Source organism: Oncorhynchus mykiss, chromosome 1 (assembly GCF_057628025.1).
Source record: "Oncorhynchus mykiss isolate SJ-2025 chromosome 1, ASM5762802v1, whole genome shotgun sequence".
NCBI classification, from domain to species: domain Eukaryota; kingdom Metazoa; phylum Chordata; class Actinopteri; order Salmoniformes; family Salmonidae; genus Oncorhynchus; species Oncorhynchus mykiss.
The window spans coordinates 53,174,584-53,189,126 of NC_143022.1; the positions used below are offsets into that span (position 1 = coordinate 53,174,584).

The 14,543-nt window shown below is 44.3% G+C and overlaps 1 protein-coding gene across 1 annotated transcript in view; it reads left to right on the forward strand.

Moving 5' to 3' along the window:
* Positions 1 to 1,074: 1,074 nt before the first annotated feature.
* shank2b (SH3 and multiple ankyrin repeat domains 2b) overlaps positions 1,075 to 14,543 on the forward strand; it is a 136,089-nt gene continuing 122,620 nt past the window's right edge. The window contains exons 1-5 of the mRNA XM_090233556.1: positions 1,075 to 1,351; positions 3,995 to 4,201; positions 5,789 to 5,860; positions 6,840 to 6,948; positions 7,500 to 7,651. Coding sequence (XP_090089682.1) covers positions 1,133 to 1,351; positions 3,995 to 4,201; positions 5,789 to 5,860; positions 6,840 to 6,948; positions 7,500 to 7,651 — 759 coding nt within the window. The 5' untranslated portion in view covers positions 1,075 to 1,132. The remainder of the gene's footprint in view (positions 1,352 to 3,994; positions 4,202 to 5,788; positions 5,861 to 6,839; positions 6,949 to 7,499; positions 7,652 to 14,543) is intronic.

A 14,543-nucleotide genomic window follows, 5' to 3' on the forward strand; every position in this document is an offset into this window, starting at 1 on the left:
GTGCAAATCAATTCCTGAACAACAGCAAAGGACCTTGTGAAGATGCTGGTGGAAACAGTTACAAAAGTATCTATATCCACAGTAAAATGAGTCCTATATCGACATAACCTGAAAGGCCGCTCAGCAAGGAAGAAGCCACTGCTCCAAAACCGCCAGAAAAAAGTCAGACTACGGTTTGCAGCTGCACATGGGGACAAAGATCGTACTTTTTGAGGAAATGTCCTCTGGTCTGATGAAACAAAAATAGAACTGTTTGGCCTTAATGACCATTGTTATGTTAGGAGGAAAAAGGGGGAGGCTTGCAAGCCGAAGAACACCATCCCAACCGTGAAGCACGGGGGTGGCAGCATCATGTTGTGGGTGTGCTTTGCAGCAGGAGGGACTGGTGCACTTCACAAAATAGATGGCATCACAAGGCAGGATAATTATGTGGATGTATTGAAGCTGCATCTTAAGACAGTTAAAGCTTGGTCGCAAATGGGTCTTCCAAATGGACAATGACCCCAAGCATACTTCCAAAGTTGTGGCAAAATGGCTTAAGGACAACAAAGTCAAGGTATTGGAGTGGCCATCACAAAGCCCTGACCTCATTCCTATAGAAAATGTGTGGGCAGAACAAGAAAAAGTGTGTGCGAGCAAAGAGGCCTACAAACCTGACTCAGTTACATCAGCTCTGTCAGGAGGAATGGGCCAAAATTTACCCAACTTATTGTGTGAAGCTTGTGGAAGGCTCCCCGGAACTTTTGACCCAAGTTAAACAATTTAAAGGCAATGCTACCAAATACTAATTGAGTGTATGTAAACTTCTGACCCACTGTGAATTTTTTTATTTTTTATTTCAACTTTATTTAACCAGGTAGGCTAGTTGAGAACAAGTTCTCATTTGTAACTGCGACCTGATGTGATGAAAGAAATAAAAGCTGAAATAAATCATTCTCTCTACTATTATTCTGACGTTTCACATTCTTAAAATAAAGTGTTGATCCTAACTGACTAAGACAGGGAATGTTTTACTGTGATTAAATATCAGGAATTGTGAAAGACTGATCCGACTTCAACTGTATGTGTGTTAGTAGTATATACTGTATAATGTACACTGTGTAGCACTGTCTCCTCTCTCCAGTAGACTATCATGCCTCGGAGTCCTACGTCCAGTGAGGAAGAAATGGCCCAGAGTGTCTCTGACGGGTCTGGAGGTTTTGAGACAGACAGCTCCAAGGAGGAGGCTGGCCATGGAGGACCTGGAGGGGAAAGGGCCAGCAGAAGGACCGACAGGAGAGCAGAGAAGGATAAGGCCGCCCGCAGGGAGTCACTGGTCTTCTGTGTGGTCATCCCTGACCTGCAGCAGTCTGTGAGTATACAGTTCTGTCTCATTAAACTGGTTTTTCTTATCATACTGCAGGAATATACTATCTAAATCCAGATCGAAGCCAAAACATAAGCACGTTTCACTTTCCATTTGTGTTGTCATCCCTGACCGACAGCAATCCATGAGTAGGGACAGGGACATTGTATATATATATTTTTTTTCATATTAGTCATTTAGTAGACAGCTTTATCCAGAGTGACTTACAATCAGTGCATTCAACTAAAATAGTTAAAACAATGAAGAAAAAGAAAAGGAGAGCCTCACACTATGAGCTCAAAAGCAATCATTTAATAACCAACATTTCAACAGACAAGCTGTCTTCATCAGGGTATAATGACAAACACTGCAGGTCACTAGTTTCTATCGTTTGGAAGGACACACACAGGTGTCTGTAATCATGGCCGGGTGTGGAACAACGACCACATCACAATCATTACAAGTAAAACATCTTCAAAGAAAACAGCAGCTATCTGCGAAATCAGTGCTAATGAGAGTAGAAAAATAATTGGGATGTTTGTTGGAATTACGACATACCGGTAGTTGTTTCTGCAGTTTGTTACTGCGTTTTGCTTATATGAAAGACTAAACCCTAGGCTAGTAAAATTGTAAGTAAAGCACAAACCTGTTAACAAAAACGAGGTCATAGCAATCGTGGGATATTTACGCCAACCTAGCTGCAAACAGTCAATGTGAAAGAGCGAACTACAATTGCTATGTACTGTATAATGTATCAACTGAAAGTCAGACTGTTCTCAGCCAAGCAATTAGATAGATACAGTGCCTTCAGAAAGTATTCACACCCCTTGACTTTTTCCACATGTTGTTGTGTTACAGACTGAATTTATTATGGATGAAATTGAGTTTTTTTTCCACTGTCCTACACACAATACTCCATAGTGTCAGAGTGGAATTATGATTAATTTTTTATTTTTATATTTACAAATTAATAAAAACTGAAAAGCTGAGATGTATTGAGTTAATAAGTATTCAACCCCTTTGTTGTGGCAAGCCTAAATAGGTTCAGGAGTAAAAATGTGCTTAGCAAGTCACCTAATGCATGGCATGGACACACTCTGTGTGCAATAATATTATTTAACATGGTTTTTGAATGACTACCTCATCTCTGTACTGCACATATACAGTTATCTTTAAGGTCCCTCAGTCGAGCAGTGAATTTCAAACACAGAATCAACCACAAAGACCAGGGAGGTTTTCCAATGCCTCTCAAAGAAGGCAGATGGGTAAAAAAAAAAGCAGACATTAAATATCCCTTTGAGCATGGTGAAGTTATTAATTACGTTTTGGGTAGTGTATCCATGTTATGGGAATGCTTGTAATCATTAAGAACTGGGGAGTTTTTCAGGATAAAAAGGAAACGGAATAGAGCTCAGCACAGGCAAAATCGAGAGGAAAAACCTGGTACCGTCTGCTTTCCATTAGACACTGGTAGATTAATTTACCTTTCAGCAGAACAATAACGTTAAACATAAAGGCCAAATCTACACTGGAGTTTCTTACCAAGAAGACAGTGAATGTTCCTAAATGGCTGAGTTACAGCTTTGACTTAAATCTACTTGAATATCTATGGCAAGACATGAAAATAGTTGTCTAGTAATGATCAACAATCAACTTGACAGAGCTTGAAGAAATCTGAAAAGGATCATGGGCAAATGTTGCATAATCCAGGTGTGGAAAGCTCTTCGAGATTTACCCAGAAAGACACACAGCTGTAATCGCTGCTAAAGGTGCTTCTACAAAGGATTGACTCAGGGGTGTGAATACTTACATACATGAGATATTTCTATGTTTCCTTTTCAATACATTGCGACATTCCTCTAAAAACACGTTTTTACGTTGTCGTTATGGGGCATTGGGTGTAGATGGGTGTAAAAATGTCTAATTTAATCCATTTTGAATTCAGGCTGTAACACAACAAAATGTGGAATAAGTCGAGGCATATGCATACTTTCTGAAGGCTCTGTACGTAAAAGGGAGAAAGAAAGCAATTGAAAATCGGTAGCTTGGTTATTCAGCCACAAAACAAATATTTTCTTGCTGAGAAGAAGTGCTGTTGTTTTTCCAAATTCCTTATCAGAAATGAACATGCACTCTCATATAAACCCACTAGGATTTTCTGGATAACAGCATAATCCATTGCTATAATCCTTACTAATTGATTGAGCTAATTCCAGTTATTGTTTCCTTCCACCAATACTGTGTAGTGTACACCTCTGCCAAATGACTTCGTGAATATGGAATTATCATTTTTTTGTCCAGCTTCTTTTGGGAAGAGGCTAGCTAATTACTGAAGCAGAATATCATTCGTAGACATTTCCATACTGTTCTATACAGGACTTCCTAGTCTATTCTACTGTAAATAAAATACTATATTCACAGCCATTGTCTCACTGGCAGGGAGACGTGTGCTATTGTTTGTCCAGGTCCATCTGTTACCACCTGCTGCCAGAATGGAACATCTGCATGTGTGTGTTAGAAGCAGAAATGTATGCTTTTTAAACCCAACGCCACCTGTCCTCTAATGTTTTGGAGCAGAAATCTATGTTTAAACTCCAGGTTTGGTATGTTAGCATGATCTTTGCATATGTTGTCTTTGTTTTGGAGCAGACATGTATGAGGTTTAAACCCGAGGCCACCGTATGGGTTGCTAAACAGCAGATCCTGTGTACACTGACCCAGACGTTGAGGGACGTGCTGAACTATGGCCTGTTTCAGCCCGCCGTGGAGGGCCGCAAGTCTGGCTTCCTGGACGAAGAGCGCCCCCTCAAAGACTACCCTACTCCCGCCAGCATCAAGGGGGTTCCAACTCTGGAGGTACAGTAAAAGTACGGCTTTGATCCATCCCTCAGGTCCAGCCCTAACCCTAGCCCGAGTCCTAACTCTAACCCTCAGACTAACTCACCCACCAGCAGCAAGGGGGTTCCAACTCTGAAGGTACAGTAAAAGTACTGCTTTGATCCATCCCTCAGGTCCAGCCCTAACCCTAGCCCGAGTCCTAACTCTAACCCTCAGACTAACTCACCCAACTCTGGTTGTACAGAAAAAAGTGCTACACCGTTAGTCTGTATTATTAAAACGCACATCCATAACTGATTGCTTCACCACATACAGTACTTTCATCAGGCTATTACGTTTTGATCAAAGAGTGGATCTTCGTCTTGTCAAATAGATGCGCTCCTGGCTCAAAACATTACACTATAAAGTATGCGGTAGAGCAATCGTGTGTGCATTGCAGGCCCTACTTAAATAACCCACTACGGCTCCATCCCTCAAGTCCAGTCCTCCTGTATTGGCAAACGTAAGTCACTGATTGCTCGACAACAGACCTTTATTAGGCGAGCACAATGTTGTTATGGATTGTGTGTGTGTGTGTGTGTGTGTGTGTGTGTGCCCTACTTCCTCCATCCAGCACTGCTCCATCCCGGCGGTCCAGTAACACAGCACTGGACACGCTGCTCGTACCCCAACCAGGGGTGCTGTATAAGCACTTCTCCGGGTTGATCATTATCAAAGAATCTAATCTGTAGAAAATTCAGCCACTTTAATGAATGATCGAGGGACTGCATCACTATAATAAGTCTTGTTTTCCAGCTCAGCTGGATTTGTGATGAGGCGGCATAGCGTGAAACTCCATTCAACTCCACTCCCTCTCTCTGTTCTTTGTTCTATATAGCCTCAGTCAGTGGTCCCCTGGTATCACAAGTACTTAATTACTGCCTGCCTGGGTGATATTATCTAGTATAGTACACCTTAGTTACTTAGTATTAGACATACGGATCACCCATTCTGGGGCAGTATTCATAAAGTGTCTCAGAGAAGTGGTGATCAGTTTTGCCTTGAAGATCATAACTGAGTCTTTATAGAACAATGACATGGACGGGGGGGGGGGGACACACCTGATCCTAGATCAGTACTCCAACAGTACGCTGAGATGATTTTGTGAATATGGGCCCTGGGTATGATTGGGAAGTAATCTTTTTTTTGAATCTCCTTTCTACAGTTTTGTTATAAGAGCAAGGTCTACCAACAACACAATGTGAAAGTTTCCATAGATACAAAAACATCCTCTTGGCTCCCTCTCTCTGCTTTGTTCTATATAAACCCAGTCAGTGGTCCCCTGGTATCGCTAGTACTGAAGTCTTAGTTACTACCTGCTTCTTCTACTGGTAGTTGAACACCTTACTTAGTATTGAATATATGGATCACCAATATCAGCGCCGCAGGGGATGATTATATCTGTTTTGTTAGTCGGGATCATTACGAGTTGATTATAAGAGGATGTTATATAGGGTGTTCATGCTCATGATTAGTATTAACAATGCATTACAACAACATCATAGTGTATTATACTGTTTGGCTTTAAGTAAAGCGTTACCAATTTTTCTCTTCTCCTATTTACAGTTCCGTTACAAGAGCAGGGTCTACCAGCAGCCCAATGTAAACGAAAAGCAGATTGCCAAAATCCACACGCAGGTGAGAAAAATAAATGAGGCTTCATATTCCTTTTTCACTTCTTCTTTCAAGTGCCTTGAATATCTATTGCTGATGTAATTTATTGTATTGGATCAGGTGAAAGCTATATCTTGGACCCTTTTCACACCATATATCCGTCAATGATGGAACCGTGCTGAAAAGAGCAATGTGAAAAGACAATATCAGCCGCAGTAGAGTACGGCTCAGGTCATTACAGTCGTGTGAAAAAGTGATATTATTAACGGAGCTTGTCTCTGAGACTTTCATTGCATTATGAGCGAAAGAACATCTCAGGGCCTTTCTCTGTAATACTGATCAAATCAATACACTATTCGGCTACAAGCTGAATATAAAGTGTGAATTATTGAACTGCATCATTTCAATGGGCTCAATATTCAGCAGGTATGCGTTTTAACACATAGAACAGGATGGATTATTGGATTAAGACAGAAAACGACTTGAGTCCAGGAGAAATTCTATCCCTGTCCTTCTCGGTCAAAAAGGAATGCCACACTAAATAATTCACCCATCAAATTCCATCCCTGCTGTTTCCCCTGTTCTTTCAAGTCCACTCTTCCTTTATATGTGTTCGTGCGCGCGTGCGTGTGTGGTGTGTGTGTGTGTGTGTTGGAGTTGTTCAAAGTGTGTGTACTGTGGCTGCGTTAGAGTGCTCTGGTCAGCGTCAGTCCCCCTGTAGTGTCTCTGTCCTGCCTGAAGGCTGCAGGCGAGCCTCTCTCTCTCTGCCTGGCACTGTTCAGCTCAGCTCAGCTCTGGGACCTGCTCTCTTAGCTATTTATAACTGGCCTGGAAAGCAGCACATGTGTCCCTGGTCCCTGGGAAAGCACCATGAGAAGAACAGCAGTGCAGAGACCTGTGTAACCATCATCTGACCTCCCTACTGTACCAACCTCCCTGTCCCTGTATCACCACCCCACCCTGCTCTCTCTCTCTGTCTTTCTCTGCCCCCTCCTACTCCTAGGCCAACTATAGGAAATTCATGGACCACATTCAGCATCTCCAGCTGGATAAAGTGGTAAAGATGCTGGAGAAAGGCCTCGACCCCAACTATCAAGACCCTGATACTGGTGGTACGCCACACACACACACACACACACACACACACACACACACACACACACACACACACACACACACACACACACACACACACACACACACACACACACACACACACACACACCTAGGCTCTTACTCAATATTGTGATGTGCACCTCATGTTGTATTATACAGCAGCTGCTGAGAAGTAAACAGTGTCTGCTAAATTATGAATAGCTTAGTTTACTGAAAAAGGAAATTAGAGATCAGCTCACCTCAAATGTTTTTAAAATCTCAGTTTACGGCTACAGTAGACTGAGACAATTGCTTGTGTTTTTGTGCACCTTCATTCTGTAGGACCTATAGGGCTGGTTTCCAGGACAAAGTCTCGTCCTAGACTACAAAGTTATTTCGATAGCCGTTCTTCATTGAACATGCCTTCTATTCCAGAATTAGCCTCCTATTCCAGGAAACCTACCCATCACATTTGCTTTGATGATGTTCATACAATAAACTCAGGGTTTCTTCTTTTAAGTAATATCCGTAACACTGAACAGCACCGTGTTGTGTGTTTGTTTTGTAGAAACTCCACTGACCTTCGCAGCCCACCTTTACAATGTGGAGCAGGTCATCGTTGTATTGAAACAAGGTGGAGCACATCTGGACTTCAGATCACAAGATGGGATGACCGCTCTCCACCATGCGGTCAGGGCCAAGAATCAGGCCACGCTGAAGGTTATCCAGCATCTCTATGCCTTTTACAGCTTATATAAAGTCGGCCACAATTCCCCTCTCTACCCCTTCCCCTTGGCCTTACCCTTTGATGTGTGCAGATCTGTATGGTTGAAGCAACATAGTGGAACATCCGCCACTACTGCTTTTCTCCAGACCCTTCAGATCTGCAAACGTAGAAGGGTTAGGACCAAGGATATGGGAAAGAGAGAGAATTGGTATCGGCTGATACCTTTAGATTTTTCTAAACAATCTATCCCATAACAAATCAAATCCAACTTTGTCACATGTGCCGAATACAACAAGTGTAGACCTTACCGTGAAATGCTTACTGACAAGCCCTTAACCAACACCCCACATATAGGAATCATAATTGACAATGTCCTACGCATAACACATGTGAACGACCACCTGGATTTGGTCGGTCGTATGTAGCAAAATTTGAAATGGTGTGTGTTTTTTTAAATACATTGGATAAGAGTAAAGACTCATAGCTACAACATGGTATATCATACACTGCAGTTGAGGAACAATGGGAAAGTAATTGAGTTTGAGTTTATTTGTATTTTTACAGGGACAGTGCACATTAATCAACGTTTTAGTAAAAATGCCGGTTTTAGCCAACTGCATAATTTTCAACTGCAGTCCCTGGGCAGGTTTTTAAAATTAATTACAATACAGACAATCAATGAGCTGTGAGCACACGCAGAGCAACATAGGACAAGCAAGACATAGCATGCAGACAGAGCAACATAGGACAAGCAAGACATAGCATGCAGACAGAGAAACATAGAACAAGCAAGACATAGCATGCAGACAGAGCAACATAGGACAAGCAAGACATAGCATGCAGACAGAGCAACATAGGACAAGCAAGACATAGCATGCAGACAGAGCAACATAGCACAAAAAGCAACAAGACAAAACCCATAAAAGCAACAAAGTGTTTTCACACCTCACAATCTACAGGCAGCAGACAACATGGAAAGCAGCAATACACAGCTAGGGATAATGTTCACAAATCTGATTGACCTTTAGCCGTGTTTTTTGTGAAAGTGTGATAGGTGGTGCAATTCTGCTTTGAAAGTTGATAAACTTGTAACATCACTTTTGAGATAATGGTATTTGCATGTTTTGGTACCTACTAGAGAGCTCTTCTTTGTCTATACCTATTCAGCATTGTTCACACCCAGATACTTTATGTCTATGTCCTGGGAAATTTTCTTGTCACTTACAACCTCATGCTAATCGATCCCGAAGAAGCTTACGGACAATGTCAAATGTGATATAACGAAGCACCTGAGTGAGTTGGGTGCGCAATTACGCAGGTACTTTCCAGAAACGGATGACGCAACTGGATTTGTTATCCCTTTCATGCCCCTGCCTCCAGTCCACTTACCGATATCTGAACAAGAGAGCCTCATCGAAATTGCAACAACTGGTTCTGTGAAAAAATGTATTTAATCAGAAGCCATTGGGCTGTGCTCAGAGTATCCTGCCTTGGCAAATCGCACTGTTAAGACACTGATACCCTTTGCAACCACGTACCTACAGTTGAAGTCGGGAGTTTACATACAACTTAGCCAAATACAGTTAAACTCAGTTTTTCACAGTTCCTGACGTTTAATCCTAGTAAAATACGCTGTTTTAGGTCAGTTAGGATCACCACTTTATTTTTTAAGAATGTGAAATGTCAGAATAATAGTAGAGAGAATTATTTATTTCAGCTTTTATTTATTTCATCACATTCCCAGTGGGTCAGAAGTTTACATGCACTCAATTAATTGCCTTTAAAATGTTTAACTTGGGTCAAACGTTTAGGGTAGCCTTCCACAAGCTTCCCACAATAAATTGGGAGAATTTTGGTCCATTCCTCCTGACAGAGCTGGTGTAACTGAGTCAGGTTTGTAGGCCTCCTTGCTCGCACACATTTTTTCAGTTCTGTCCAAACATGTTCTATAGGATTGAGGTCAGGGCTTTTTCAGTTATGCCCACAGGAATTTGTGATGGCCACTCCAACACCTTGACTTTGTTGTCTTTAAGCCATTTTGCCACAACTTTGGAAGTATGCTTGGGGTCATTGTCCATTTGAAAGACCCATTTGCGACCAAGCTTTAACTTCCTGACTGATGTCTTGAGATGTTGCTTCAATTTATCCACATAATTTCCCTCCCTCATGATGCCATCTAGTTTGTGAAGTGCACCAGTCCCTCCTGCAGCAAAGCACCCCCACATCATGATGCTGCCACCTCTGTGCTTCACGGTTGGGATGGTGTTCTTCGGCTTGCAGGCCTCCCCCTTTTTTCCAAACATAACGATGGTCATTATGGCCTAACAGTTCTATTTTTGTTTCATCATCCCAGAGAACATTAGTCCAACGCTCTTTGTCCCCATGTGCAGTTGGAAACCGTCGTCTGGCTTTTTTTATGGTGGTTTTGGAGCAGTGGCTTCTTCTTTGCTGAGCGGCCTTTCAGGTTATGTCGATATAGGACTCATTTTACTGTGGAGATAGATACTTTTGTACCTGTTTCCTCCAGCATCTTCACAGGGTTTACTGTTGTTCAGGGATTGATTTGCACTTTTCGCACCAAAGTACGTTCATCTCTAGGAGACAGATCGCGTCTCCTTCCTGAGCGGTATGACGGCTGCGTGGGCCCATGGTGTTTATACTTGCATACTATTGTTTGTACAGATGAACGTGGTACCTTCAGGCGTTTGAAAATTGCTCCCAAGGATGAACCAGACTTGTGGAGGTCAACAATTTTTTTCTGAGGTCTTGGCTTATTTTTTTCAATTTTCCCATGATGTCAAGCAAAGAGGCACTGGGTTTGAAGGTAGGCCTTGAAAAACATCCACAGATACACCTTCAAGAGGTGTAAAAAGCCTATCAGAAGCTTCTAAAGCCATGACATCATTTTCTGGAATTTTCCAAGCTGTTCAAAGGCACAGTCAACTTGGTGTGTGTAAACTTCTGACCCACTGGAATTGTGATACAGTGAATTATACGTGAAATAAACTGTCTGTAAATAATTGTTGGGAAAATTTCTTGTGTCATGCACAAAGTAGATGTTCTAACCGACTTGCCAAAACTATAGTTTGTTAACAAGAAATTTGTGGAGTGGTTGAAAAATGAGTTTTAATGACTAAGAGTATGTAAACTTCCGACTTCACACTACTGCATGTGAGAGTGGATTCTCAGCCCTCGCTAAGCAAGAAAACTAAATACAGATACAGACTATGCGTGGGAAATGATTTAAGACTGAGACTGTCCAAGGGGTACGAGACTATAAAAAGTTTGGAAACCACTGCTCTACGGGAGCTAACGTGCGCTAACGTGATTAGTATGATGTTTTAAGTCCCAGGACATAGACATATCTGATATGGGGAGAAATCTTAAATTCTTGTTCATTTAACTGCACTGTCCAATGTATAGTAGCTATAACAGTGAAATAATACCATGCTATTGTTTGAGGAGAGTGCACAGTAATGTATCAGGAATCAAGGTAAGACCCAAGTGAAGACTGTGTGAATTAACAATGTTTATTGTAACCACAGGGTCAGGCAAACGACAGGTCAAGGCAGATAGGGGTTGATAATCCAGAGTAGAAGCAAAGGTACAGGACGGCAGGCAGGCTCAGGGTCAGGGACAGGCAGAGTTCAGTAATCCAGAGGTGGAGCAAAGGTGCAGGGCGGCAGGCAGGCTCAGGGTCAGGCGGGTGGGTACAGGGTCAGGACAAGCAAGGGTCAAAAACCAGTAGGACGAGAAATAGAGAGGCTGGGAAAAGACAGGAGATGACAGGACAAACACTAGTAACATTGACAAACAAGACGAACTGGCCCAGACAGTTTTTCTGGGGCAGTGTGCTTTTGGGGGAGTGATTTTACACTCCGGGCAGCTGTGACAATAGTCTTCCACAGCCCTTCTTATCCCGGGCCAGTGGAACTAGGCGGTGATCCGTTCCCGGGTCTTATCCATTCCCAGGTGCGCCTCTAACAGGTGAACAATTCCTGCGTACAGTTGGGGCAGCAACAGTACCTCTCTAAGTTCCCCCTGTCTGCACGACACCTGATGCGGGGAATGGGCTCCTCCTCCAGTTGTTCACTGGGGGGGGATCGGGTTCCGTCACCCCCTCGGACTCCGACTCCGGACCCGTAGATACGGGTTTGTCAACTTGCTTCCGGGCCACGCTCTTGTCTTACACCGGCTCATACCTTTTTCCTCAGCTCCTGCCTCCACAGTGCCATGAACAGTGGACAATCTCGTCCCACGAGGAGGGGTACCCGGCAGCTCCGGTACGGCACCCACCGCCATTTGGCAGCCCCCTTGTGGCGTCCCGATATTGGTCTGTACGGTTGAATACCGCTTTGTGTCACCGTGGACACATGAGACGGACATCTCCCTACCACGTTCGGTCCCCTAGGCCAGCAGGGTCGTGGCTATGAGCGTAACAGGAGTTGACATAGTTCACTGCGTGGCCCACCTCGCCTACGGGGCTTGCTGATGGCATTGAATCCTCTCGAGTCGGACAATTCCATGAAAGGTGCCTCTGGGCGCCACACTCAAAACACTCCCTTAGATCTCCATCTACCTGGGGTCGACTGTCGGTTCGGGATATACTGCGGTGTGGGTGTCCTTCCATCCCCTCGGACGGGTCTCCGACTCGGCCCGGCTCCCCTTCAGGAGGGCCTCTGTGTTCTGATGCATCTCCACTGCTCCTGGGAGGCCCTTCAAGGTCTGGGGCGTGCATAGATTCGCTGCCCTTCATGTCGTGGGGTAGGTAAGAAGCGATCCATGACCACTTTGTCTATGATGGAGAGGGTGGATATGTCGGTTTGGAAGCACGTCCTGGTGATTCGCACTAGGTGCCTGATCTGGGCTCGGGGGGAGGCATCGGCCACGTACCTCCAGTCGTGGACCAGTTGGGCCCGCTGGGCCTGTCTGAGTATGTCGTAGTTAGCTGCCTGTTCGTTGTTAAGGTCCAAATACGCCTTTTGGGAAATCCCGGACAGGTACGGGGCCAGCAGACTTACCCACTTCGGCCTTGGCCATACTTTCCGTAGCGCTGTCCGTTCAAACATGCAGAGGTATGTTTTCGATGTCATCATCCTCTGTTAGCTTGTTTAAAAACTGGTCTGGATGCGATTCAGTAGACGTTCCTCCTTGTAGCTTCCTGTTTTCTTCAACGAGGCAAACATTTTGTTGCCGCTTTTCCTCCAGCATTCGTTCATGAACCGTCTGTTGGGCCCGGGACGAGCTGAACTATCAACGTGTCCAAGCGTCTGCTGCGTAAACGTCAACCCAGATCTGACCATGTTATCAGAATGCCCGCATTCTCCACCAATTGTGGCAGACCAGGGGGTTTGGTCAAGACGTTTAACAGATCAGACACAGACACAATCGTATTAGCTCGGTTTCAAGGGTGTTTATTAAATAACAAACAAAGAGAAAAGAATAGGAGACCTCCTCCGGGATATCATCTTCTGGGCTCCGGAGTCTTGCGGTATCCTGTGGGGAACAAAACCGAGCTCCCTCCGTTATCTCTGGTACTGAGCACGATTATACAGGAGTTACCTCTCTTCCGCCTAGTCCCCAAACTTGTGTGCTGCCCTTCTGGCAGCTTTATGGGACTCGTCCAGCTAGTGAGCAATCAGCCCCTTGATTACTGGGCTCTCGAGTGGCGCAGCGGTCTCAGGCACTGCATCTCAATGCAAGAAGTATCACTGCAGTCCCTGGTTTGAATCCAGATCCACATCCGGCCGTTATTGGGAGTCCCATAGGGCTGCACACAATTGGCTTGGGTAGGCCGTCATCGTAATTAAGAATTCGTTCTTAACTGACTTGCCTGGTTAAATAAAAAAATGTAAACAATTACAAATTACTCACCAACCACAATCAGCCCGAATTAGTCCTGACTGGAGAGCCCGTTGAGACCTGGCACGTCCAGCAGAGGGAGCCTTCGACGCGACAAGTCTCCCGCTGGTTGCTAACCTGCTGTATGCCACAGTAGGCATACATTTAAGCTATACAGTACCCCACCCCCATTCCATGTATTACATTTTGACCTACCAGCACCATCACCACCTGTCACATGACACCATCACCCATTTACCCCAAGGCGGCTCAACTTACCCTGTCCCTATGCTCAATTTACCCCATAGTTTATTAAGTACACCACCCCGTTCATGAAAATGGATCACTCCTACAAACAGTGAGTCACGTGGCCGTGGCTTGTTATATAAAGCAGGCAGGTAGGCACTGAGCCGTTAGAATGAAGAAAACAAGTGACCTAAGCAATTTTGAGCTTGATATGGAGTGCCGGATCCAGTATCTCAGAAACGGTCACCCTCCTGGGCTTTTCACGCATGACAGTGTCTAGGGTTTACCGAGAATGGTGAGACAAACAAAAAACACCCAGTCAGCAGTAATCCTTTCGGCGAAAAGAGCTTGTTGATGAAAGAGGTCGAAGGAGAATGGCAAGAATCGTACAAGCTAAACGGCCGGCCACAAACAGACAAATAACGGCGAGGTACAACAGTGGTGCGCAGAACAGCATCTTGGAATGCACAACACGTCGATCCTTGTCACGGATGGGCTATTGCAACAGACGACCACACCGGGTTCCACTCCTTTCAGCTAAAAACAAGAAAAAGTGGCTCCAGTGGACACGCAATCACCAACAGAGAACAATTGAGGAGTGGAATAACATAGCCTGGAACATGACATTGAGTTCAGTTTACTTTAGTGGCCCACACAGTCCCAAGACCTTAACCCAATAGAGCATCTTTGGGATGAGATGGAACGGGCTGTTCGCAGCATGAATGTACTACCGTCCAATTTGCTGCAACTGCCATTGCGTCAGCATGAACCAACATCCCTGTGGAACGTATCTGACAC